This window comes from Desmodus rotundus, chromosome 3 (genome assembly GCF_022682495.2).
Source record: "Desmodus rotundus isolate HL8 chromosome 3, HLdesRot8A.1, whole genome shotgun sequence".
Classification (NCBI taxonomy): Eukaryota; Metazoa; Chordata; class Mammalia; order Chiroptera; family Phyllostomidae; genus Desmodus; species Desmodus rotundus.
In genome coordinates, this window is record NC_071389.1 from 9,261,170 (window position 1) to 9,288,377 (window position 27,208).

General features: G+C 41.1%; 1 protein-coding gene across 4 annotated transcripts in view; it reads right to left on the reverse strand.

Annotated features, from left to right (window-relative positions):
* FBXO42 (F-box protein 42) overlaps positions 1-27,208 on the reverse strand; it is a 76,156-nt gene that overhangs the window by 1,506 nt on the left and 47,442 nt on the right. For all 4 annotated transcript variants that reach the window (XM_045190563.3, XM_024554264.4, XM_045190564.3 and 1 more), the window contains 6 exons: positions 25,474-25,608; positions 3,971-4,124; positions 3,485-3,595; positions 1,749-1,845; positions 1,217-1,273; positions 235-351 (listed from right to left, as the gene is read on the reverse strand). In XM_045190563.3, the coding sequence (XP_045046498.1) occupies positions 235-351; positions 1,217-1,273; positions 1,749-1,845; positions 3,485-3,595; positions 3,971-4,124; positions 25,474-25,608 (671 nt within the window). The remainder of the gene's footprint in view (positions 1-234; positions 352-1,216; positions 1,274-1,748; positions 1,846-3,484; positions 3,596-3,970; positions 4,125-25,473; positions 25,609-27,208) is intronic.

Consider the following 27,208-nt stretch of genomic DNA (forward strand, 5'->3'; position numbering starts at 1 on the left):
AGACAAAGAGATGCTTAAAGCTGGGACTTAAAGGATGAGTGGGGCCCACTAAGTTTTTTCTTCTAGTGATTCATAATGTGAGAAACTCCCAAGGAACTATGGTTAAGGTCTACCTATTTTGTGACATCAAGATGTCTTAGTTTTCCATATAAATTTGCTTGGCAATCTGACAAGTTAACTTGGTTTTACAGTTCAGGACCTCTCCTCCCGCTGGCCTGTCAGTTCCCTGCTTACCCGGCAAGCTGGATGGCACCACAGTTCTGGGGCCCCATGATCTTCGTTTTCCACCTTGAGTGGCTGCCAGGCCCAGGGACCTGAGTGCATGTGCAACAACCAAGCATCCTTGAACAGCTGTAAGAGAAGGACCAACAGCAGGACTCAGGTGTGGTTTCTGTTACAAAGCATACACAGACCTGGAATCTCAAAGTTGTGCCATCTGGTCTCGACAGTGCATGGGCTCTTCAGAAGGAAGAGCAAAATCTTTGTTACGCATTCATCTGTGCGTTTGCTCATTCCTATATTATCCCTGGCTGGACACAAAAAATCCTGCTTGTGACCCATGAATCAATTTCAAGTGGGTTTGAATTTTGCCTGTGGTTTTATGTGTGTGTGTGGGCGCGGGGGGGAGGTCAATAATACGTCTCCATAACTTTCTGAACCAGTATTCTTTTTTTTTTTTTTTTTAAGATTTCATTTACTTATTTTTAAAGCAAGGGGAAGGGAGGGAGAAAGGGGGAGAGAAACATCAACATATGAGAGAAACAGCAACCTGGTGTGCCTTGCACATCCCCAACTGAGGGCCAAACCCGCAACCCTGGTACGTGCCCTGACTGGGAACTGAAAGACCTTTTGGTTTGTGGGACAATGCCTGACCCACTGAATCACACCACTCACAGCTGAACCTACTTTCATGTCCCACTCCTCCTTGAAAAGAATGATAGCAGCAAACCTTATAGCCTAAAGAGGAAGTGGGAGTAGGAAAAAATACAGATATGAATATTCAAGAGATGACTGTTTCTGATTAAAAGAACTCCATACCCCTCCCCCCCAAAAAAAACCCCAGAGAAAATAGCCAGAAAATACAGAGACTATATACCCAAAGGGAAAAGGAACTCTTAATGAAAATGCCACAGAAAGTCTTAAGAGATGAGAGAGGGGAGGCAAGTCTGAACACTCAGCAGCATGTGCACGGGAATGCCACCGCAGCCGTACTCACAGCATTGGGACCGCCACAGCCTCCAAGGATCAATATAGTTGCATCATCTATGACAATCTGGGGACAGAAAAAAATTTAAAATAAAACCATAAAGACACAGCATCTGACCCATGCTTCAGCCGTATATGTAAACAGCCTACCCAGCTCCTAAGTGAGAGTCTTACTTCTAGTTACCACAATAAGCTCTGTATTCTCCCATGTCAGTTTTGATCCCTGTGAACAAACTGATGATTCGCCTGAATGGAAATATTCTTTTTTGATCAAATATTAACATGAGAGTGCCAACCACATAAAATGCAGGGTTCTCTTAAGAAATGAAACAGCAAAGTAAATGCTTTGAGAGGCATAATATAAAGCCACTAAAAATAAATACAACTCATTAGAAGTTGAAAAGCAAATACCAGCAAAAGTAATGACAAAGTCTCTTTTGACTTATGCATGTTGGCATCTTACCTGACTCCCTCCTCCCTCTCCCGTCCTAACTGAAAGATGCTACAGTGCTTGCTGAATAGTTATTTTAATTCCTGAGCACCTGAGATTGGCCACCTCGAGGATGAGGACTGGGGCCAGAGATGTTTGGCTTGGACCACGCCCACTGCTCGAGGTCAAGGACCCAGACATCATTGCTCCTGTAAGATAAGGACATAAGGATGAAGGAGGTGGGAGCTCCTGGGGACCACAAGAGCTGATATAAATGATGTTACATTTATAAAGATGCCCCATAAAGTGCCATGCTTATAGTTAGCACTTAAAACTATATATTTTTTCTTTTTTAAAGATTTTAGTAATTTATTTTTAGAGAGAGGGAAAGGGAAGGAGAAAGAGAGGGAGAGAAACATCAGTATGTGGTTGCCTCTCATTAGCCCCCAACAGGGACCTGACCTGCAACCCAGGCATGTGCCCTGACTGGGGATGGAACCAGAGACCCTGTGGTTCACAGGCTGGCACTCAGTCCACTGAGCCACACCAGCCAGGGCTGAACTGTATTTTTCTTCTGCTTCTTCCCCTGGAACCCATCTCTAGACCATCAGACCTTTGCTCTTCCCACTGACCCATAAGGCCTTGCTTGTCGGAGTCATGTCTTGTCACACACTAACAACTAAGAGTTAATAGACGACAGCAGGAAACAGCTACTGGCCAAAGTATAGTCTTTCTTCTTAAAAATTTATTGATTGATTTTAGAGAGAAAGAGAGAGGGAGAGAAAGATACATCCATTTGTTGTTTTACTTATTTATGCCTTCATCGCTTGATTCTTGTATGTGCCCGGACTGGGGTCAGGGGGTATCGAACCTGCAACCTTGACATGTCAGCACAACACTCGAACCACCTGAACTAACTGACCAGGGCTAAGATACAGTTTTTCAAAAGCAAAAACCAGAAAGAAGAAAAAAAATTATTCAAAAGGCAGCTCTAACATTGTCCAGGAGATAACGATTTAATGATTCTGGCTACAAAAAGTAATTTCACCATGGCTAATGAGAGCTGTGGTTTCATCAAGAACAAACTGTCCTTCCAACCCCCAAGGGACGAGTATGGCAAGGACAGACTCCTAGATGGCCGTCTGTACTTTATGGTCTGCTCTGGGAAGTCATTTATTCACACACCAGGACACAGCAATGAGCATGGCACCTTAAGCCCTTAGCCCCCTCACCTGGAGGAGAGCTCACACTGCCAAATCGTATAACAGTGGTTCAGATGGAGCACTCTGGCTCTGGGCTCCGGCCTGCGCTGGTCGGTTGTGGCCAGAGGTGGAGAGGAGAGTGCGTATGAAGAACAGCCTAACAGAAGTGTGTCAGACCTGACACAGTTTTCTCGCTCCTACACACTCCCCCAGGCCAGAGCATTTGGAGAGTGAACCATTTCCACCTGTCCTGTTAATCTACCTCTCCTTCTCTAAAGCCCCAAAGAGCACAAACTGGGTCACAGAGGAGAGCAAGAGAAAGTACTGTTTCTTGGAAGGGGGCCTTCTGCGGGCACAGGTAGAAGCAGACAAGGTGGAGGCACCATCAGAATTTGATCCCACTGAAGAGAACCACACACCAAACAAAAAGTGATTACACAGCCCTGATTCTGTGAGCAAGTTTCCCAACTTTACTGGTATGGGACTAGGGGATCAAAAATTGGAATGTCGGGGTGAGATAACTAACTGGATTAATCCGAAACACGTTCAGGAACACTGACCCTGACTAGTTCACTTTTCTGACCAACCGGTTATTCCCAGGAGTACTTACCTTCAGGACGACAGACAGCAAGCCAAATATACTTACATTTGCCGAGATCCTAAGGAGCCACCAAAGACGATCATTTTATCCTCTATCACACAGGAGGAATGGCCAGCCATGGGAGGCGGCCCATGGGTTGTCACAATGCAGTTCCACCTAATACAAAGTCAGGAGGAAGCCGAGAAGTCAGGAACCATCTGGACCCATGGCACTGCTGGGAATTAGTAGCCAAAACTGAAGATATCCCTGTTCTTCAACTGGCTCACTCATATTTCTTGGAAGAGGAATGTATCTCTCCCACTTTTTCTCTTTGGAATAAGAGTTCTTAATTTTAGGTTTTAAGGGGGTCCTGGAAACCCTCTGTAACTGTAGGCAAAAATATGTGCATATGCCAATTGTTTTTTCTGGGAAAAGAGTTCATAGTTTTCACCAAATTCCCAAGGAGATTTCTGAACACAAAAAAAGACAAGGAAATCCACTCATTTAAAATATTTTATTCCAGATTGAAAAGATCTTATCTTTGTGGCTTACCAGTTTTTAGAGGGTGAGTAAGTATGTATTTCATCAAAGAATCTCTCTGGCTGGTGTAGGGGATAAGGGCTCGGCCGAGTCCAGCCACCAAACAGCACCAGCAGGTCCTTGTACACGACCAGAGTTGCTCCAGCTTTGGGGGAAGGATAAGACCCTGGGAGAAGCCAGCAACAGCATAGTTAGGATTCATGGTCTTATGACAAGCCACAAGTAGGCTGTCTACAGATCACCTTTCCATGGAGGAGTGACCAAAGAGGAACCAATACCACAAAAGCATAGGAGAAAGGGGGAGACAACACCGGGTTTATAGGTGTGAAAGAAAACCATCACCAGTTTATATATCTTCTATAATTAAAACAGTGAAGCCTAAGTTAGAAGAAAGTTCCTTAGCCTCTACAGCCTTAGTTTTGCTCACCTGAAATTAGGGATGAGAGCACCTAGTTTATTAGTCTGTTTTGCATATTAAATAATACATTCAAAGCACTTAGCAGGTGCTCAATAAATGTCAGCCATCCCTCTCTTGCCCATCTATCCCTTTAATAAGCATAATAAAGAGTACAAAGAAAGAATTTAAGGGATCCAGAGAGGAGTATATATAGAGGCTAGACACCTGGATGCCACTTAAAAATAACTGCTACTACCAAACACAGGCAAAAAAGGAGGCAGAATGCAGTTCTCATTAATAGCGTCGATTACAAAGTCTTGAGCTTGAAAGGTAAAGCAGAGGACTGTCTTCCCTGGGATCCAATTTAAGAGTAATTTCACGTGATTTACTGAGAAGAGTCTTCCGAATACAGTGTAAGCATCTAAGAACATTTTGTGGCATCAGCTATTCTGAATAGTTTCTTAAGAGAACAGACATCAAACCAACAAGAACTTCACTACAGAAATCAATCTCCCCTAGGAACAGCTCTCGGGTCAATCAGTTCTTGCCGCCCTCATACCCCAGGGGAATCATGACTAGGGGTCATCAAGATCCGTAGTCCACAGAACTTCAGATTGCTAGTTAAAAACCTTTGCCTTCCTAGGAGGAAGTCTCCTAGCCCAACTAGAAAACCTAACAAAATATAATAGTCTCGTTAAAATGCTAGTATACCCAAAGATGATTTAATTTGTGATATAGCACACAAAGCTTCAAGTTCTTGCTCTTACCTTGGAACTCATAAGTACTGTGAAAAAGTTGGAAAAAGCAAATAAAATATGGAACAGACTTTATTACACCCGAGTAATAATTTTAAAATCTTCCAGACTGAAATTTGGATTTGGATTTCAGATACTGGCTTTTAAAATCAAGTTTATAAAGTGAAGCAGACCAAGGGTCCATCAAATAGCAAAAGCATGGAAACAACAACAAAAAAGTTTTAATGTAAATTGGGCAATTTGTATAAAAAATTTTAAGTGTGTATGCTTTAAATCAGCAATTTCACTTCTAGGAATTAATCTAATGAGATAGCTGGGCAAATAAAAAAAGAATTAGATACAAGAATACTCATTTGCAGTGTTTAAATAGATCAAGGAATATCCATATAAAATAATGCCATGTGGCAATTAAAAATTATGTGTCTATTTGTCTTAGAATAATTCCCATGCCCTATTAAGTGAAAACTGAAAGTAGCAAGTGACAAAATATGAAATAAAGCAACTAACAGTTGATGGGCACTATGCTCTTAGCACTGTTCCTAGTGCATTACACATAATTAATTCATTTAATCCTTACAAAAACCTGACAGGTAGGCACCATTGTACTCTTCATTGATCAGATAAAGAAATTGAGGCACAGATTGGTTAATTTCCCCAAGGCCACACATCCAATTAGTGTCAGAGAAGGAATCTGAATCTAGGCATATTGAACCCACTTAAAATAATCTACATGTGTTCACTACACATAAACAAAGTCTAGAAGGTCACCCAAGTGCCCATCAGTAGCTGAGTGGATAAAACTATGGTACATATAGACAATGGAATACTACTCAGTAGTTAAAAAAAAAAAAAGAAAAAGAATATTTCACCCTTTACGACTCGGAAAACATTATGCTAAATAAGTGAAATAAGCCAGTCAGAGAAAGACAAGTATCATATGAATTTACTCATATGTGGAATCTACTGAACTGAACTAAACAAGAAAAGCAGAGACAGACTCAGAGAGAGCAGGATGACAGCTATGGGGGGAGGCATCGATCAAAAAGGAAAAAGAACTGATGGACATGGACAAGCGTGGTGATTGTGTGGGGGAGGGGGTATGAGGGAGATACATGGTAACAGAAAAAGTACACTAAATATAAAAATATAGTCAAAAAATAAAATAAAAGTCTAGAAGGTCAAGAAATAGTTGATCTCTCTGAATTGTAAGATTATAGGTAATTTTCATTTTATTCTTTATAAAAGCCTTTCTGTATTGGCTAAACTTTGCAAAAAGTGATATGATACATGCTCATTGACTTGAGAAAAACAAAGCTATTTCAGTTGTTTAAAATGATAACTATGAATTCAATGCAACTCCCTTTTCCTACACCTTCCCTAACCTCACTCCATTTGAGAAGGCCTCTGTGAGAGGCTGTATACAGTGAATTCTCAATCGTTTATTCAACATTCCAAAATCCTCAGGGTTCTGAAAAATCATTTTTTTCAAAACTCATTTGGCAACAAAACTTGACCTGAAATGATGAGGCTATGGATTGTCTTTATTTAATCCACTCAGTATGAGTATTCATTATGAGCTGCTGCAGAAATATTAGTAAGTTTGATTATAGGGTGCTGCTCCAGGCTCCACTAGCAGTATTATAAAGGCATATGCATCATATCCCCATTTTAATTAAACCTGAAAAATTCTGAATTCCAAAACACAGTTAGCACCAAAGGTTTAACATAAGAAACTATGGTTAAGAACACAGGTTCTGAAGCCAGCCTGCCTGGGGTCAGGTCCTAACCCTGCCATGTAGCTAGCTGTGAAAGGCCAGCTCACAGATCTCTCCCTGCATCAGTGTCCGTATCTATAAAATGGAGAAATGACAGCATCTGCCTCATCCAGTGGTTGTGAAGATTAAGTAAATCATGCAATCTTTTTAGAACAGTGCCTGTTATTGTTACTAAAGCAAATTCACATGAAATTATTTAACACAAGGTCAATTAGCCATACACACCTGACAGTACTGCCATCTATGTGGAACAGTTTCAGAACAGAACTGAACTGGTGAACATATTTAACTACTAGCATATGGTTGGAATATTCCTGGCATAATAGCTTATTTAGCTCAAGAAAGTGTAATAGAAATAAAATTGTAATTGACAGTAGATGATATGAAAGGGAAGTTATCCAAAGTCCCAGGAAGGTATATCAAATACATCAAAAGTGATTTAGAAACAAACAATGGTTAACATAAGACTAGCTTGGGTTTGTTCTTTTCATTTGTTGCCTTTAACATCTTTTAAAACAATTTATAAGGCAAAACGAATTGATGTTTACCAGTTTTGGGTTCAAACAGATTACAAATGTGGTATAAGAATATATACCTCTTAAGGGGAAAAACTACTCAAAGAATTAAAAAGAGTGTTGGGCCCTGGCTGGTGTGGCTCAGTGGACTGAGTGCTGGCCTGCTCATCAAAAGGTTGCTGGTTCGATTTCTAGGCAGGGCACATGCCGGGGTTGCAGGAGGTGCACTCGAGAGGCAACCACACACTGATGTTTCCCTCTCTCCCTCCCTTCCCCTCTGTCTAAAAATAAATAAATACAGTCTTAAAAAATAAATTCTTAAAAAAAATAAATTCATAATCCTTAGAATATTAAAAAATATAAAGTGTTGGTAAAACATAATCATACCTGCATCTGTATCTGTGTATCACCTGACACACATAATCCAACCAGTGACCCAGTGAGAACACTACATACGTTTTGTACCTGCACTGTCCAACAGTCACCAGCAGCCACATGGTGCTAGTGGCTATCGAATTACAAAGCACAGATATAGATAGAACATGTCTATCATTACAGAAAGTTCTACCAGACAGTACTACTTTGACAAAGGATTTTAACTTTATAAACTGTGCCTGTTTACGGGGAATGGAGAAGGTGGAGGCATAAATGGGGTGATTTCATTAACTTCTAAAGACATTGCAATTACTATTATTTATAACTGTTACTACTGTTGCTATACTAATGATAATGACTAATACTGAGTATTTATCATATGCTAGGCAATTTTCTAAGTGCTTGGCATGTTAGAAAATTAAATCCTTCCCAAACTCCTAGTTTTATTCCCATTTTACAGTCGAGAATACTGAAGCACGACTCATTTAAGTAACTTGCCCAAGGTCACAGAACCAGTAAGTGGTGGGGCCAGGATTCCAATACATTTACTCTGAACTTAAAACTCATTCTCTTAACCTTTAGACCAGAGAGCTCTTCATGTATACAGATACATTCATTTTGAGTAGTTGCCACAAACAACCTTAACCTTAAAATGTCTGAGTGTTTAAAAGCTGAAAAAGGTCTTTCCTGAAGTTTAATTAAGTAAGCCACAAGACCTAGAGTAGACAGAGAGATAAGTAAATTGAACAGAAGGCTATTCTTAGGAACTCTTTTCTCCACAAGGCTCTGGGTCACACTCTATCTCTGGTACAGAACCCATCTGCTTGTTCTCTGGACTCTCCCAAGGAAAGGTAAGCTGGGGCCAGGGACCCTGATAAATCCATCCTTAAGGATTATCTTAAGCAAGGGCTTTCCAAAGCAACTTCTCAAGTATCTTGGTATTTCAGAAAGCCAAACTCTTTCCCTCTACTTATCCCAAGGAGTGGAAGAACTCCCTCCTCATCTGGCATTTCCAACATCTGTTTTATGTCACAAATAGAAACTTTAATTTCAGCACTGTACTTAAATATCTCCACAACTAAGCAGGGTCATACTAAAAGTTAATCTAATCATGCACCTCCACAATCTGTAAGGCATGTGGGAAAAATTATTATATAATAACAAATGAAGCAGGGGGGAAAGAGAGTACAGAATTCAATGTATAACACAGAGTTAGTTCAGAATTAAGAGGTCAAAGATGAGATGGTGCATCAAATATTCTATGACCCAATTGTGCATATAACATTTGCATTATTTGTTGCAAATCAGATACTTTTAAATTCTTATTACTTTCAGAATCAATAGTATGAGGTCTTCATAAAAAGTCTCTACTTTTATCATTTCCAAAAATCTATGTATTTTATATTTTGAATTTGTTTTAAAGCAGAGGGACTTTAACTTCCCTCCCAGTATCCTAATGCTAGGTCCACAGATCAAATGAATTGAATTTATGGTGAGGTCAGAGAACTTTAGCATAAAGTTCTATATCTTAAACAGTCTCTTTAGCCAAGTGGAGTTCTGGAAAGCAAGCAATAAATCTTTACTAAAATTTTGAGAAAAACAAGAGAAGTCATGTCCAAATTACATACCTTTATTCATTATTTTAAAGTTCTAAGAAAAGCTATTTAAATGTTTCTTACCAATAAACTTTCTTTAAAAAGCCCCCATGACAACCTGTCATTAAACAAGGGAATTCAGACATGGAACGGCCCTCAGTAAAACGTCAGGCCCTGCGGTTTGAAGAGCTGGGAGCGCTCTGACAATAGCCCCTCCATAGTGCAAAGACCCACCGTCAGCATGGGGACATATGAAGTAAATACCTTTCCCTCCATAAAGCTTATAAATGAAGGTTTTATATTCATTAGGACATTTCTTGGCCTGCCTTGAAAATAATGAGGTCACCGGGCCTCTAGACATGGTCTAAATACCGTTGTATCACAAAAGTGGACGAGAAAGGGTGTCGCTCCCGTGCAGCTTCCCCCGAGCACCACAGGACGAAACGTGCCCTGTATCAAACTTGGACACTGTGTTACTCGAGCCCGTTCCCCTAGAGCCAATGCTCTCCTCAGGCTTCATTCCCCAAACACACCGAAGGCTGCCTAATCACGCAGCAGTGATCAAGGGAGCAAATTCAAAGCAAGGCACAAGCCAAAAAGGCGGCTGTGGGAAATGGGACGATCAGATAGGCACCTATACACAGAACCAGCATTCCCCAAAACTGCTAATTGGTTCAGGTGTTTCCCAAGGTTCCTATGAATCAGAAGAAAGTTTCACATGTGAAAGACAGTGGTAGAATTACAAAGCATTCTTGTTTTCTTTTGCAAAGACAGTAAAAACAGTGAAGCAATTCCTAAATCTGGTCTGGTTTCTATGCCACTTTCCCACAATTGCAGTTTCTATTCACAGAGAACCTAGGCCTGAAAGAGCAGCTCAACTTGTTTGATACAAGATAAAACAGGAACCTGTTTTCATTAGGGTGCCTGTATTTTATGCATGACTAAAAATTACTTTTACATCTCCAGACTATGATTATTTATTAATATTATTAGTTTATTATTAAGGTGTTATAAATAATAGTTACCATTCCCCTGCAGCTGTAGTTTTTTTATGTTAATTTTTTTAATTGAATTTATTGGGGTAACATTAGTTAACAAAATTATATAGGTTTTAGGTACACAGTTCTACAACACGTCGTCTGCACACTGCCTTGTATGTTCACTCCCCAAGTCAAGTCTCCTTTCCAGCACTATTTATCCCCCTTTACCCTCCCTCACCCCCCCATACAGCTGTAGTTCTCGTCACAGCACACTGCTGCCCCCCCCCTTCTGAGTTCCTTATTTAGCAGGAAGGGGTGGGGAAGGAGGAGGTGCATTTCTAACAAGCTCACAGGTGATTGATGTTTGGGGTCTAGACTGTGGAACCCTTCATTTTGATAGTAAAGGACAAAGGTCCAAGGTCAGTTTTCCTTGACAAATGCTTTGATCAAAAGGGACTGAAAGAAACCACTTTAACATTTTCAATATACAAACATTTCCCTAGTCATTCTCACCCACGTGTCTCTGAACATACACTCTGCAAAATTAATTTTAAAATTTGTTCCACCTACTGGCTTTCAGGCAAATCATTTCAATTTCAGTGTCTTGCTTAAATATCTCCACAACTAAGCAGGGTCATACTAAAAGTTAATTTATTCATGTTCCTCCTCAATTTGTCATTTATGCTGTGACAAACATAATAATTATGGCATAAGTGACTTGCTAATAATTGTTCTCCATGACTTTGAAAATAGAAAAATCTAAAACTAGGAGTTAGGGACTTGTAAGACGTAAAGTTTGAAAATAAGAAAACTATAAAAATTTAAACATAAAAAAATTTACTGTCGGACTCACTAGCATGCCAATGAATCCAGGAGAAAATCACTAGACAAAAACATTTCCACTTCGCTCATGAAATTCCAGAATGTTTTTGTGCGTGATTTGCCTTTTAAAGGGGGCACAGACTAAACTGCTTAACTGGCAGTTAAAAAATTTTCCCTGAATGCTTTCAAATTATTTTATAATCATGATGGCAAAGGGGACATGAAAGACTGAGTAACAGTACTGATGTTTCAGATTCTACTCTCCATTTCATCCTAACAACTCGTCACATGCACTCACTTTCTTAAGAGAGGCCCAATGAAAGGCATTCATTCCACATGTAGCTCACCCGTCCTTCCCACACAAAACTGGCCTTGAGGGCTAAATGAGCCCAGACAGACCAGATTAACCAACAACTCTAACTCAGAGTTTCTTTTGTGTGGGTAGTTTCCTGTGGTGGTGAGGAGTCTGAGTTGGTGTGTATATGGGAGGGGAGTGTGGGGGGAAGAGATTTTGCCGATAGGACCCAAACTGGGTCTTAGGAAGCTGATCAAGCGTCTGTCTAGATAGAGCTGTCATTACGGTGGTGTGTGAAGCAACTGACCTTGATAGCAGGAGTTCAGAGGTCAAGAGAAGAATAATTTGGAGAGGCATTTCCCAGAACACCACATTAGCATCTGAATCAGCAAACCTAGAGGGCCCAAGAGGACAGGCTGGCACTCACAATTTAGGAGGCAAGAGACCCTTTAGTTTTTCTTCAAAATACTGGAGTTATAATTTAACTGCTTACATATCTAAACTGCTTTCATTTTTTTGGTTAACACTTTTTAATGGGAACAAGAAAAGCATGTTCCACAGTTTTATGATTTGAGGAATAAGGAGACAAAAGAAAAATTGAGAAGAATGCTTCATAATTCATGAGTATTAAAAAAACCCTCTTGGGCTGTAAACACCTGGACGACAAAAACTACTCAGAATGGTCTCTAAAGTAGGCGTCCAGGAGTTCTGTCTGGAACAGGCATCAATTTCTCTTCTGATGATGAAAATATTCCCACTGTAATGTCAATGTGGCCAATAACTACAGTAAGTCTGCATCTAGATAGAAGTCCACAGAAGATACAAAACTACAATGCTTACCTTATTTTTTATTTATTGATTAATTTTAGGGGGAGAGAGAGGAAGGCGGGGGGCAGAGAGAGATCAATTTGTTGTTCCACTTATTGTGCATTCGTTGGTTGATTCTTGTTATGTGCCCTGACTAGGGATCAGAGCCCACAAGCTTAGGGTATAAGGACGAAGCTCTAACTGCCTGAGCTACCCAGTCCGGGCTATAATGCTTATTTAAATAAGGAAAGTAGGAGGCAAATATAAAGTTATTCTTTGGCAAAGTCACTACAGAACCCCCAAACTCCTGCTTTCTAAGACTCGGTTCTAGCCAAGTGTGCTCTTTAACTCAGTCTAAAATCGGGATTTTAAGTTAGTTACCAAGGACATGGTACTGGACTCAAAAGAACTAAATTATTCTGCATAGGCATGGCTTTTTTCCTGGTTGCTCTACCTACCTCAATCAGCACTTAGCACGCTGTGCTGCCATTACCCAGTTAGAGTCTCCCGATAAGATTATATGTACCGCATTTTGCCATGTATAATGTGCACTTTTTAGCCCAATTTTTTGAGGGAAAAATAAAGATGTGCATTATACATGGGTATAATGATCACATACCATGGGTACAATAATCCCATGTATAACACACAAAAACATAGGTGCGCATTATACATGGAAGAATATGGTACTATGCTAGAATATCAGAACTATTCTTTATGAAAAAGTTTACTGAACTGAGCCAATCCATGGAAGCCAAATGGTTATATAGATCCCTCATGAGCTGGTAAGAGAACTGGCTCCAGTTAATCTCATTCACAACCCTGGAGGCAGCAGTGGGCCTTTCAGCAGGGGAAAGGCCAAATACTTCTTCAGGTGCCCCCACCCTCCACTCCTTTTATTTTTATTTTATTCCTCAATGCAATGTGGCCAGAGAGTTAAAGCTTGATATCAAAACAACTCACTGACACCAGACAAAGCTTGTCTGGATCCCAGGCTTCAGGGCACACATTTTTATTATTAAATTCCCCCCCCAATCTTTGTAAACATCACTCTTTAGGTCATTTACAGAACATCCAAAACAACAGGAACTTTTGTAATGGGCATGAGAAACTTTTAGATCCTGTCTAACTATACGTGCCACAGGCAGAAATAAAAGAAATTCCCTATTGGCATTGTCTAACCACCAGAAAAACATCAGACAAACCCAAACTGAATGACAGCCCACAAAATACCTGACAGTACTCCTCAAAACTACCACGATCATCAAACAAGGAAGTCTGAGCGACTGTCACAGCCAAGAGGAAAACTAAGGAGACATGAAGACCAAATGTAATGTATCCTGCATGGGATCTTGGAACAGAAAAAAGATACCAGATTAAAAATAATAATAATAATAATAATAAGGCTTCTTTTTGGCCAATACTGCCATCTTCCAGTAATTTGCCAAAATGACTTAACACAAAGGAAAAGAGGAGAGCCACCCGCTATATGTTTTCTAAGCCTTTTAGAAAACATGAAGTTGTTCCTTTGGCCACATACACGCGAATGTACCAAAAAGGTGATGTTACAGACATCAAGGGAATGGGTACTGTTCAAAAAGTAATGCCCCACAAAAGTGACCATGGCAGAACTGGAAGAGTCTATAATGTCACCCAGCAGGTAGTGGGGGGTGTTGTGAACAAACAAGTTAAGGTCAAGATTCCTGACGAGAGAATTAATGTACGGATGGAGCACATTAACACTCTAAGAGATGATATAGCTTCCTGAAATGTGTGAAGGAAAATGATCAGAAAAAGAAGGACACCAGAGAGAAAGGTACCAGGGTTCAGCTGAAACGTCAGCTTGCTCCACCCAGAGCAGCACACTTTGTGAGAACCAACGGAAAGGAATCTGAGCTGTTGGAGCCCATTTCCTATGAATTCATGGCATGACCAGTGTAACAAAAATAAAAGACCTCTCTCCTGATCATACATACATACATACATGCATACATACATACACAAGAAATCTAAATAAAGTATGGACTTTAATTAATAATACTGCATCAGGCCCTGGCTGGTGGGGCTCAAGGGATTGAATTCTGGCCTTCGAACCAAGGACTGCCGATTTGATTCCCAGTCTAGGGCACATGCCTGGGTTGTGGGCCAGGTCCCCAGTAGGGGGGTTGTGAGAGGTAATCACACATCGATGTTACTCTCCGTCTCTTTTTCCCTCTCTTCCCTTAAGAATAAAATAAAATAAAATAAAATAAAATAAATAAAATAAAATAAAATAAAATAAAATAAATAAAATAAAATAACAATACATATCAATACTGGTTCATTAACTTCACAAATGCACTATTTTTTTTCCAATTTTTATTTATTTTTAGAGAGAGGAGAAGGGAGGGAGAAAGAGAGGGAGAGAAGTATCAATGTGTGGTTGGCTCTCATGTGGCCCCCACTTGGGACCTGCCCCACAACCCAGGCAGGTGCCCTGACTGGGAATCAAACCAGCGACCTTTTGGTTTGCAGCCCGCACTCAATCCACTGAGCTACGCCAGCCACAAATGCACTATTATGATTAGATATTAACAATAGGGAAAACTGGAGGTAGGATAGATGGAATCTCTCTGTTATATTCTAAAATTAAAGTCTATTTAAAAGTTGACAAAATATGAAGTAATTATAGAAAAAATAAAACTACTCATAGCATGGCATAGTAGAAAAAATAGACTTTAAGAAACAAAATCTTGGATTTCAATGACTGCACCATCACTTATTGGTTATGTGATCTTAGATACATTACTAGGTGATTCTCTGAGCTTTAGTTTTTTCTTCTGTAAAATGGATATAATAGCAGTGCCAACCTAACTGGGTTGGTTTGAAGATTAGATAATAGGTATGGAGAATCGGGGCAACCAACATCCTGCCCTCCAAACCCTCTCCCCATGCATTTCCTCAGACAGTAGGCCACTCCTGAATGACCAGGGAAAAGCAGCAGCTAAGATTGCACACAGCAGCCATCCTTCTTCCTTAACAACAGTTAAGGAGTCCAGTTTGGCATATTGCACACCCACCTAACAGACTGTGATAACAGAGTGCGATCACAGATTGTACAGTAAGAAAACAAGAAGCCCTCCCTGGCTGGTGTGGCTCAGTGAATTGAGTGCCAGCCTGAGAACCAAAAGGTCACCAGTTAGATTCCCAGTCAGGGCACATGCCTGGGTTGCGGGCTGGGTCCCTAGTTGGGGGCATGTGAGAGGCAACTGAATGAGCACGTCACCATTTCTCTCCTTCTCTTTCTCCCTCTCTTCCCCTCTCTCTAAAAATAAATAAATACAATTTTTTAAAAAGAAAGAAAAAAATTTGTAGGGGTCTGGGATTTCCAAATTTAGCTAGGTTTAGAGTCAACTGGGACATTTTCTCTTTTTAAAAAAATGCAGATGCATGACGCTGTCCCCACTCCCCTGAGATTAGGTGAGCGAGTCTGCTACGAGGCCAAGCAATCTACAGGGCGGGGCAAAAGTAGGTTTCCAGTTGTGAGTACGTGAAACAGAGTTTATTCTTGTATTATTATTTATTCTTGTACTGTTTTCCATACTAACAACTGTAAACCTACTTTTGCCCTCCCCCGCATGTTTTAAGTGTCCCAGTGACTTGGAATAAGGTGATCTGCTATGTGTGTTTTAGAACAGTGGTCTTGTCTCTTCCTTTTTACAAAGAAGGAAATCGAGGCCTAGAGAATGCAGAAGGATTAGGTTCAGAAACAAGTGGGTCAGGAGAACGCCAAGCTTAGCACAGACATCTAGTTTGCACACGTCTGTCCTTGAGTGCTTTTTCCCTAAAACGAAGGGCATGAACCACAAGTCACCACTTGGAACTGCATGTGTGACTGAAAGAGAAGAAACTGGAAAGAAAAAAAAATCCTTGGCAAAGAAGAATCTATGGGGAGAATGTGGTGGGAAAATCAACTGTACTCTAGCACTAGTTAACCGAGATGACAGGCTGAGCTTTAAATCTTTACCTAACATTAATAGACTCTCCCCCAATATTTATAGACTCTCCTAACTGAAACAGGGGTGGGCTAATATTTAAGAAGTTTTGAAAACTTCTATTTTGATTAAGTTACCAAAAAAGGCTGTGACTTATGATGATATTACATATTAAACAAATGCCAAAATTAGCCTCAGTCTGAATAAAGGGCACTGTAGAAACGGTGGTTTAAAAACAGTAGTTTTTTGACGTACCTATCCCAAGAACTGCTCATTTGCTTTGGGAATTGACCATAGGCTGAGTCAAGCTAACTGATTAAGAACTAGGGTGTTACCTTAATATAATACCAGAGGGGAAACATTCAACTTCCTAGAACCACCTGGCAAAGACTATAATGTACACAATTGTACATTCATAACCACTAGCCAGGATTTCCAACCGTTTCTGTTCTGTCCCACCCACATTTTTTTTCCCCCAAGCGATAAAGCAATCAGTAAAGAACTGCCACCAGTTCCCAAATTTAGCCATTCACCAGCATCAATAATTATATATTCCTTCTTCGTTCCTTTGGATCAATGGTCAGGGCTCCTACCCAAGGCTGACCCCTCCACCAGTATAGTAGATTCTGCCTGGCTAAATCCTCGAGAACACAGCTCTAAAAATTCTTCTTCTCAATCCAAATCAATTCCTCCCTGGAGAAGATCATTCCCACCAGCACATAAATGTTATGAAATCTGCCATCTTGAAACAAAACAAAACAGCCCTGGCTGGTGTGGCTCAGTGGATTGGGCACAGGCTGTGAACCAAAGGGTCACCGGTTTGATTCCTGGTCAGGGCACATGCCTGGGTTGCGGCCTGGCCCCCAGTGGAGGCACGAGAGAGGCAGCTGCACGATGATGTTTCTCTCCCTCTCTTTCTCCCTCCCTTCCCCTCTCTCTAGAAAGTAAATAAATCTTTAAAAAATAAAAACAAAACAAAACCTATCAATCCTACATCCATCTGCACAGCCCTTCATTTCTCAGCTCTCCTTCATAGCAAAACTCTTTTAAAAATGTATTGTTTATACTTACTGTCTTCAACTCCTGTTTTCCCATTCTCTTAAAACCATTCCAAATAGGCTTTCATCCTTACAACTCATCAAAAACACTCTCTTGAATTTAAATTCTTTTAAAATTCAAGGTCATGCCCTGGCTGGTGTGGCTCAGTGGATTGAGTGCTGGCCTGTGAGCCGAAGGGTTGCTGATTCAACTCCCAGTCTAAGGTGCATGCCTGGGTTGCAGGCTGGGTCCCCGGTGGGGGGGGGGTGCGTGTGAGAGGTAACCACACATCGATGTTTCTCTCCCTCTCTTTCTGCCTCCCTTCCCCTCTCTAAAAATAAATAAATAAAATCTTCTAAAAAAATAAAAATAAAATTCAAGGTCAGTCCGCATATGACTTGACATCCTGACAGACATGGATGATTATGTCCTCCTCTGCAGGAAACACTTTCAAGTATGGTGGCTTCCAAGATGCCACATTCTCCTGGTTTCTTCCTACCTCTTTGGTACTCCTCTTCTAGTCTGTTGCTATGTCCCCTTCTCCTCCCTGATCTCCAAATGCTGGAGTCTCCCACACTTAGCCTCCTCTTCTTCACTCACTCCCTTGGTAATCTCATCCAGTCTCATGGCTTTAAATCCATCTAGTTACCAATAACTCCCACTTGGCCATCTAGACAAATGTCTAACCTACTGTCTTCCCTGAACTCCAGACACATACATCTCCACCTGGAAGTCCTAATGTGCATTCAAACTTCACACGTTTCAAACTGAATTTCTCATCTTTGCTGTACTTTGCCAACCTTGACCACCCCTCTGTAGACTTACCCATCTGTTAATGGCAACTACACTGAAACACCCAGGCTAAAAACCCTTAGAGCCACCCTTGACTTGTCTCTCTTTCACACTCCATATCCAAACCATGGGCAAATCCCATTGGGCCATCCAGTTTCTCTTTTTTAATTTATTAAATTATTTCTTTAAAGATTTTATTTAGGCAGAGGACAAGGAAGGGTGAAAGAGAGGGAGAGAGACATCAATGTATCAATGTGTAGTTGCCTCTCCCATGCCCCCCAATCAGGGACCTTGCTTGCAACCCAGGAACATGCCCTGACTGGGAATCGAACCAGTGACCCTTTGGTTTGCAGGCCGCTGCTCAATCCACTGAGCCGCACCAGCCAGGGCCAATCCATCCAGTTTTTATCTTTCTCTTAACACCTTAGTCCAAGTTGCATCCTTTCTCATTTCTCACCTAGATTATTGCTACTTCTTAACTGGTCTCCTCATTTCCACACTTGCCCTCTTTACACAGTCTTCTCAGTAACCTAAATGACCAGCCATTCACTTAAAAAATACAACAATGTAAAGACCTTTTTGCTCTTTACGATGTCCAGAAAGGCTTACATTTATGATACCCTCGCCTCCATTATCTGTCCAACCTTCTCTCCTAGCATATTCTCTTTTATTCACTCTGTTCCAGTAGATTCCTCATTATCCCTTGACCGTCCCTTTGCACTAGTTATTCTCTGTTTGGAATGTCCTTTCCTTAGATAACCCCATGGTCCCCTTCTTGTAGCCATCAAGTCTTTGTTCTAATGTCACCTTCCCTATGAGGTCTACCCTGATCTCCCCAGGTATAAACCCTTCAACCTGACCCCCCTACCATGCTATAGTTTTGAGCCAACAGCATTAATCACCCTCTAATGTGCTATGTTATGTATTTGTCCTTTTTAATACATCTTCCCTCATTTGAGTTAATCTCCATCAGAAGTGGGATTTTTGTCTGTTTTATTAGACTATGTATCCCTAGCATCCGAAACAATACCAGGCACAGAACAGGTAACCCATAAATACTTGCTGCATGAACAGATGAAGGATAAGAGAAGAATGAACTGAACAAAAGGAAAGACCGTGCTGTCATTTACAGGAAGTGAAGCCATCTGTTTTACAATAAATGTCAAACTCTCGTAAGAACTAATGACTTAACATCACCACTTAAACGTTTAAAACGTTTAAAAACAAAACTTCTTCCAAGCACTTATTCTCCATTTCACCAAACAGCCCCACTATCTACAAAGCTGCACAAACCTGAAATATAAGTCAGCCTGTTCGATCCTCTCACCTTCCCCTATCCAACCCATCAGGAAGTCCCGTCAATTTTAACATAAAAATTCAGCTCAAATGCATCCATCTCTCTCTATCTCCACTACTAGCACTCTAGCCCAAGCCATCAGTCTCTCACCTGTACTATTTTGAAAGCCTCCTACCTGTTCTCTTTTATTTTCTTGCCTTCTTCAATCCACTTCCTACATAGCAGCAAAAGTGTTCTTTAAATTGTAAGTTGGGTCATCCTGACTGGTGTGGCTTAGTTGGTTTAGTGCCGTCCAGAAAAGCAAAAGGTCATCGGTTTGATTCCCATTCAGGGCACATATCTGGGTGGCAGGCCCGGTCCCCGGTCGGGGCGTGTGAGAGGCAACTGATCATTGTTTCTCTCACGCATCAATGTTTCTCTCCCGGTCTTTCTCCCTTCCTCTAAAAATAAATAAAATCTTAAAAATTTATAATAAATCAATAAAATAAAATGTAAATTGGGTCATAATACTCCTCTGCTTAAAATCTCAAATTTTCACAGAACTTGCTTTGTGAGTGAGGGGGCTCCATGTAGGCCACTGTACTCCGTGCCTACTGTGCTGCTTCCGGGCCCTGCAACATGTCCTACTCTTTGCCGTCCCAGGGTCTTTGCACATGCCGTTCTCACTTCTCCACTCTTCATTCTTCACTCTGTATCTCATCCCTTGTGTGTTTCCTCCATAATTTCTAACAAGTTGCTTACCTGATTTTTGTTTCTTCCCCACTACAAATAGCTCCACAAGGGTAGGGACCACAACAGCGAGGATACAGGGAGAGGCAGGGTTGCCTCTTTGGAAACGTCTGAGCAGCGCCAGCTGTAGGTCAGTGTCAGCTGTAAGAGCTGGCGTTCCAACTCTCATCACCACAGAGCTCCCTCCAGATGGAGCACCTCTATGATTTCAAAAGGAACTAAAGACAAGGTTTCATTGGCAAATCACATCAATTCCAACTGCCGTGGACCAAACTGTATCTCCTCAAAATTCACATGTGGAAGCCCCAGCCCCAATGTGATGGCATCTGGAGACAGGACCTTTGGGAGGTAAGGAGGTTCAGATGGAGTCAGAGGGGGAGTCCTTATGATGGGGCCAGTGCTCCTACGGGAAAGATGAAGAGGAAGAAACAACAGAACTCTAGCTCTCTGCCATGTGAGGACAGAGCAAGAAAGCAGCTCAAGAGAGAGTTCTCACCAGCACCCTGATCTCAAGATGCCTAGCTTCCAGAATTGAGAAATTCCTGTTGTTTACACCAACCAGTTCATTTTGTCATGGCAGCCTGAGCTAACTAAGAACGAACCCAGCCAAAACAAGAATGCTCCACTCTCAATGTAACCAAACAAACATGTAAAAAGGTACCTGGTACGGTAGCATGTCTATCAAGACTCTCCTAACCCAAACTGTTCCACTGCTTGTCTGATGCTCTTTCCCAAACAGCTACACTTTTGGAGACCAAACACTGTTAAAGCAATTGTTTTAAATACTCATCACTTGCAAATACTCAAATGCTAGAAGACGACTTCAAAGCGAGCACCAAAGGGTGGTGGGCAGCACCCTCCCCCAGCCATCCACCAACTCACCCACCTCCATGCACTAAAATGGGTGGTGACTCAGGCACATCAAACACATCAACAACTGTGTCTTGTTCAGAAACACTCACTGAGGCCCCGTTAGAGAGTGATTTTGGCTGAGACTCACGACAGCACAGAGACTCGACACAGAGAAACACCGCCCCAGGCAATCTTCCCATGAGATTTCCTCCTAACCGAGAGTCTCAGGGGCTCTCCACTGAACTACTGTTTGTTTGCTTTTTTTAAGTAGACATTTCAGAAAGCTAAGTTTCCCCCCCCTCTACAACTAGACTCTAACTGTAGAGCAGAGTGATTAAGCAACTAGATTCTTTGAGATACTTTGTTAGAAAACTACTTTAAACATTCAGGAACTTACATGATTTTATAAAAGGAAACAGTCTAACACTGTATTTTTAAAAATTCATATTCTTTGTAGAATCTGAATTATCAAGTCAGTTATTTCTCTGATACTTGCTACCTTGGAAATTTTAGAACAGTCTTAAAACTCAGTGGTTTTTTAAAAACACCCATGTCCATCTTATAGGGAGAAATAAGGAAAAATAAGCAAAGTAGTAACAGATTATGAAGGTCCCACAGTCAGAGCTCCACTTCTACAAGATAGAGTAACACCCAGAAGTTATCGAAGGCATACAGTGTAGCCACAAAACGGAGAAAGGCAGTATAAGTATTCTGCAACTGGAACAACCAAAGCTGCTCTGGGGCCTGGATACCAAGTACAGCGGCAATAGGATGTATAGACTGAAAAGACTCTCCACGTTTTAGAACTTGTGACTCCAAATGTTAATCGGTATTTCACTAAGTGCAACAGGGGACAAAGGGGTAGAAAAGGAAAGTATCTAGAGTACAAAAATCTGAGGACCCTAAAATAGTATTAACCCTTAAATTTTTTTAGAGATTAACACTTGTTCCTCTTTCCAATACTTTTTTTATGTATATTTTATTGATTATGTTATTACAGTTATCCCATTTTTTTTCTCCCCTTTATCCCCTTCCATACTGCACTCCCCCTACCTTAGTTCATGTTCCTGGGTCATACGAATAAGTTCTTTGGCTTCTCCATTTCCTATACTATACTTAAACCCCCTGTCTATTTTGTACCTACCAATTATGTTTCTTATTCCCTGTACCTCTTTCCCCATTCTCTTCCCTCCCCCTCCCCATGTGATCTTCATTTCTGTGATTCTGTTCCTGTTCTAGTTGTTTGCTTAGTTTGTTTTTGTTTTTAGTTTCAGTTGTTGATCATTGTGAGTTTGTTGTCATTTTACTGTTCGTAGTTTTGATCATCTTCTTTTTCTTAGGTAAGTCCCTTTAACATTTCACATAGTAAGGGCTTGGTGATGATGAACTCCTTTAACTTTACCTTATCTGGGAAGCAACTTTTTTTAAGGCTTTAGAGAGACGGGAAGGGAAGGAGAAAGGGAGAGAAACATCAATGTGTGGTTGCCTCTTGCACGCCCCATACTGGGGACCTGGTCCGCAACCATGTGCCCTGACTGGGAATTGAACCCGCAACCTTTTAGTTTGTAGTCCAGTGCTCGATCCACTGAGCCACACCAGTCAGGGCTGGGAAGCATGTTATCTGCCCTTCCATTCTGAATGATAGCTTTGCTGGATAGAGTCATCTTGGACGTAGGTCCTTGTTTTTCATGACTTTGAATATGTCTTTCCAGCTGAGTCTTATGGGAATCATCTAATAGTCTTATGGGACCTCTTTGTAGGTAACCCTCTCCTTTCTCTTGATGCTTTTAAGATTCTCTCCTTATGCCCTGACTGGTGTGACTCAGTGGATTGCATAGCTGGCCTATGAGGGGTCGCTGGTTTTGATTCTAGCCAGGGCACACACCTGGGTTGTGGGCCAGGTACCCAGTAGGGGATGCATGAGAGGCAACCACACAATGATGTTTCTCTCTATTTCTCCTTCCCTTCCCTTCTCTCTAAAAATAAAATCTTAAAAAAAAAAAAAGAGAGAGAGAGACTTAAAAACCACTTTAAAAAAAGAAAAAGATTCTCTCCTTATCTTTAATCTTGGGTAATGCAATTATGATGTGTCTTGCTGTGTTCCTCCTTGTGTCCAACTTCTTTGGGACTCTCTGAGCTTCCTGGACTTGCATTTCCAGAAAGTCTATTTCCTTCGCCAGACTGGGGAAGTTTTCAATTTTTTGCCCTTCCTCTTTTCCTTTTGGCACCCCTACGATTTGGATGTTGGAACATTTAAAGTTGTCCCAGAGGTTCCTGAGACTCTCTTCATTTTTCTGAATTCTTGTTTCTTCATTCTGTTCCAGTTGAATGTTTATTTCTTCCTTCTGTACCAAATCATTGATTGAGTTCCGGTTTCCTTCCCTTCACTGTTAGTTCCCTGTATATCTTTCTTTATTTCACTCTGTATATAGCCTTCACTTCTTCCTTTATTTTACGACAATACTCAATCATTTCTGTGAGCATCCTGATTACCAGTGTTTTGAACCCTGCATCTGATAGGTTGTCTACCTCCTTGTCACTTAGCTCTTTTTCTGGAGTTTTTATCTGTTCTTTCATTTGGGGCATATTTCTTTGTCTCAGTGCACCTGTTACATTATACATGGCTGAGCTTTAGGTAGTCACCAGGGCGGGGCAACCCACGTCACTGTGTTGTGGCGCTGTATGTGGGGGAGGGATCAGAGAAGGAACATGCCGCTTGCTAGGCTCTTGCTCCCTTTCAGTCACTTCTCCCGCTACCCACAAGCAAACTGCATCCTCCTGGTGCCGATTCCTGTGTAGGTGGGTTTGTATCTGTTCTAAAATCCTATGGACCTCTCCAGTGGACCCCTCCAGTGAACTCTTCACTGAGACTGGGAGTTTTTCCTGCCTCCACAACTCCCACAGGTTTTTACAGCCAGAGGTTTTAAGGCTTTATTTTCCCCATGCTGGAACCCTGGGTTGTGTGGTCTGTCTCACTCCTCAGTTGTTCCTCCTGGTTTATCCGCATGTGAATGTGAGACTGCCTGGTCTGCCAGCTGACGCCTCACCCGTCTGCCAGGTCCACCAGCCGCCACATCTCCGCCCTGGCTGCCCACCTCTGCCCTTCCTGCCAGTCTGGATGACCGTTTCTTTTTTAACTTCTCAGTTGTTGGACTTCCATACAGTTCCATTTTCTGGCAGTTCTGGTTGTTTCTTTTATTTTAAATTGGCTGTTATCCTTCTGCTGGTTGTGTGAGGAAGTAAAGCATATCTATGCCTACATCTTGGCCAAAAGCTTCCAATACTTTTAATAAAGAGTTTCATCTGTACAAAATCGAGTCCCACCTATGAGTAACCTCCACTGTCACTGTGCTACTCCCTCCTCTTTGCCTATTTCAGGAGGAAGGAACAGAAGTTCACAGTTCTGGGGAAGCAATGTGTAGCAGCTTCTCATAAAAGGGTTTTAAGCCCCTGGCCTAGATATTCATAGCAGTCATTATACAACTAAAGAGAAAGATAAACTAGCCTTCCCAATCCATTTAAAACTAGAATCATCTAGTCCTACACCATATGTCTCTCAGAGAGATACAGTAACTTGTTCATAGTGACATGGAGAATTGGTGATTATGCCGGCAAATAAAATTCATGTCTCCTTACTCAGTCCAGTGCCCTTTCTAATACACTGGGTTCCCTCCCATTTAATAATCAAAGTAGTAAATCAAGACCAAAATAAGTAGGGAATCTGCACAAGGAAAACCCAAGTTGCCTTAGTCCTAGGGTGAATTCCAACCTTGAAAAGCCAAATGAAGAATGTTTGGGAAAAGCCTGCCAACAAATCTAGCAGAAAACTTCATAGTCAGTGGACTCTATTTCTCTCTCACATCAGCCCCTCAAATCTTATAAATGTGAGACTGCCCCACCTCTTGAGTGCAAAAACAATTGTTTTTATTTTATTTTTTTACCCCAAGAAAGTTTAGGTCAAAAAAGGAGAAAATAATCTCATTTCTTTCTGCCAGAATTTTGGCACAGTGGGACTGTGCAGGAATGCACCTACTGTGGAATCTTCCCACACTCCTGTGTTGTGGAGAGTAACCAGCAGAGGCATGTTCCATACACTCCCCAAATATCTCAGCTGGCAACAACAAAAGATATTCAGAGATCTTAGCCCTGGGACAGCAGCTTCTGTCAGTCAGCTACAGTTCTCACGACTCTGTGTTTCTGCTCTTATTTCAATTTCATACCAAAGAGCATATCACACCTGTGTAAGTATTTGAGAAAACCACGCAAATGAATTCACACAGTAGTATATAGCAATTTTGTCAAGGCACAAATACTAATGATAAAGTATAATTTTTTTTTTTTTTAAATTCAAAGACCTTACACAAGCATATTACTCTTAGCACTTACACAGCACATTTGACAAAGAACCCAGGGCCCCATTAACCTGTCCTTGAGACTAACACCGAAAATGATTCAGTAGTTTCCATGCAAAGGTAGTTACATATTAGGAAAGCAAAGATGAGCATTTTATCTCTTACCTGAAGCCAAAGGTCGAATCCATTCTTTGCTATTCAGGTCAAGTCGCCAGAGGTCATTGAAAGCAGCATTGCAGCTGCTTTGGGTACAGCCTCCAAACACATACATAGACTGATTAGCATCATAATAGCATGCACCTAGAAAGAAAACAATAAATAAATAACTGATGTTTAATTTCGAAGTCCCTTTAATACCTTAACTATAGCCCATATCTTTCAAAGATCAATTATTTCACATATTTTGCAACTCTTACCAGGTACTAATTTTCTATAACCAACCTGTTTTCTTCAGATTGGTCAGCATCACCTTTAAAATGAGGCCCAGAGAAAAGCAAAGAAAAGGTTATTTCTGAGCACACTAAGCAAAGTGACAATGATGTCATTAAATAAGACAGTATAGCCTGAGCTGGTGTGGCTCAGTGCATTCAGTGCCAGCCTGCAAACCAAAGGGCCGCAGGTTCAATTCCTAGTCAGGGCACGTCTGTGTTATGGGCTAGGTCCCCGGTGGGGGGCACGCTAGAGGCAACCACACACTGATGTTTCTCTCCCTTTTTCTCCCTCCCTTCCTCTCTCTCTAAAAATAAATAAATAAAACATCTTAAAAAAAAATAAGACAGTATAATTCTAGCAAGAACACACACGAATTCATATTAAGGGCACTCAACGAGTGATATTTCAGCACAGCTGCGTACTTAATCTGAATCTGCATAGGGTTAGGGAGAGAGAGTCAGTGCTAACAGATGTACTGTCCTCCCATTTCTCTCCTCCAGTCATCTTACTGGTTTGTTTTCAAATGAAACCCAAAGCACAAACCAATAAACAGGTCCTTATATGAAGGAGAATGAGAGAAGACAATTTTAACCAACGCCACGAAATAAGCACTAATGAAGACCAATGTAGCTCAGGCATCTCAGAAGTAGTGTGATCCCAAGACAACTGAGAGAAAAAGCATGAAAGCTCCTAGGTATAACCAGAAGCCACCAAGGCAGGCTAGTAATGCTAAACAGAAAAACAGTGCAGTAAGTAACATTTAAAAAGCAACAAGGTCTCTGAGAAGAGCCTTTTTAATTAGTAGATTATATGCACCTCACCAATAGGCATCATTCTGAAGAGGCAATGATTGTGAGAGGGCTGTGCCTCTAAAACTAGAAAGACCAGAGCCAGAGTCTAGATGAGAGATCTGAGAGCTAAGCTCTGCCACCTTGCTTCTCACTATCTTTTGGAAAAGATGACCACACTCCTTACAGTCCTGGATCTCAGGAAAAAGGCGAAGAAAAACTTCTCTTTCTATTCACTTCATGTTTTCCAGTGGGAAAAAGACCTCTCAAAGTTCATGTGAAACTAAGCTTGAACAGTTAAGGGTCATATACAAGGAAGGGGAAAGTGAAAAGAAAGTCAGAGATTCAACCCACTAGTACAACGTTTCCCCGATCATTTAGTTTATTTGCTGAGCTAGTTCGATTTGGCACGTCGCTGATTTTAAGATTTATTCTGAAATCTGGCACCATTTATTCGAGTTTAGAAAAAGGGAAATGCCACTGCTGTATTACCCCTGTGATATGTACTAGCTCTGGGGATAACCCTATCTTTTTATTTTTTCAAAACTGAGCCCACCCAATAGGCACTTTATGGAATCTCCACACTATGAAGGCCAAGTCAGAAAACTGGGTGAGTTAAGGACCAATAAAAGCAGTATGTTTAGTCACTTACACCCAGTAATTTCAGTCAGTGGAAAAGC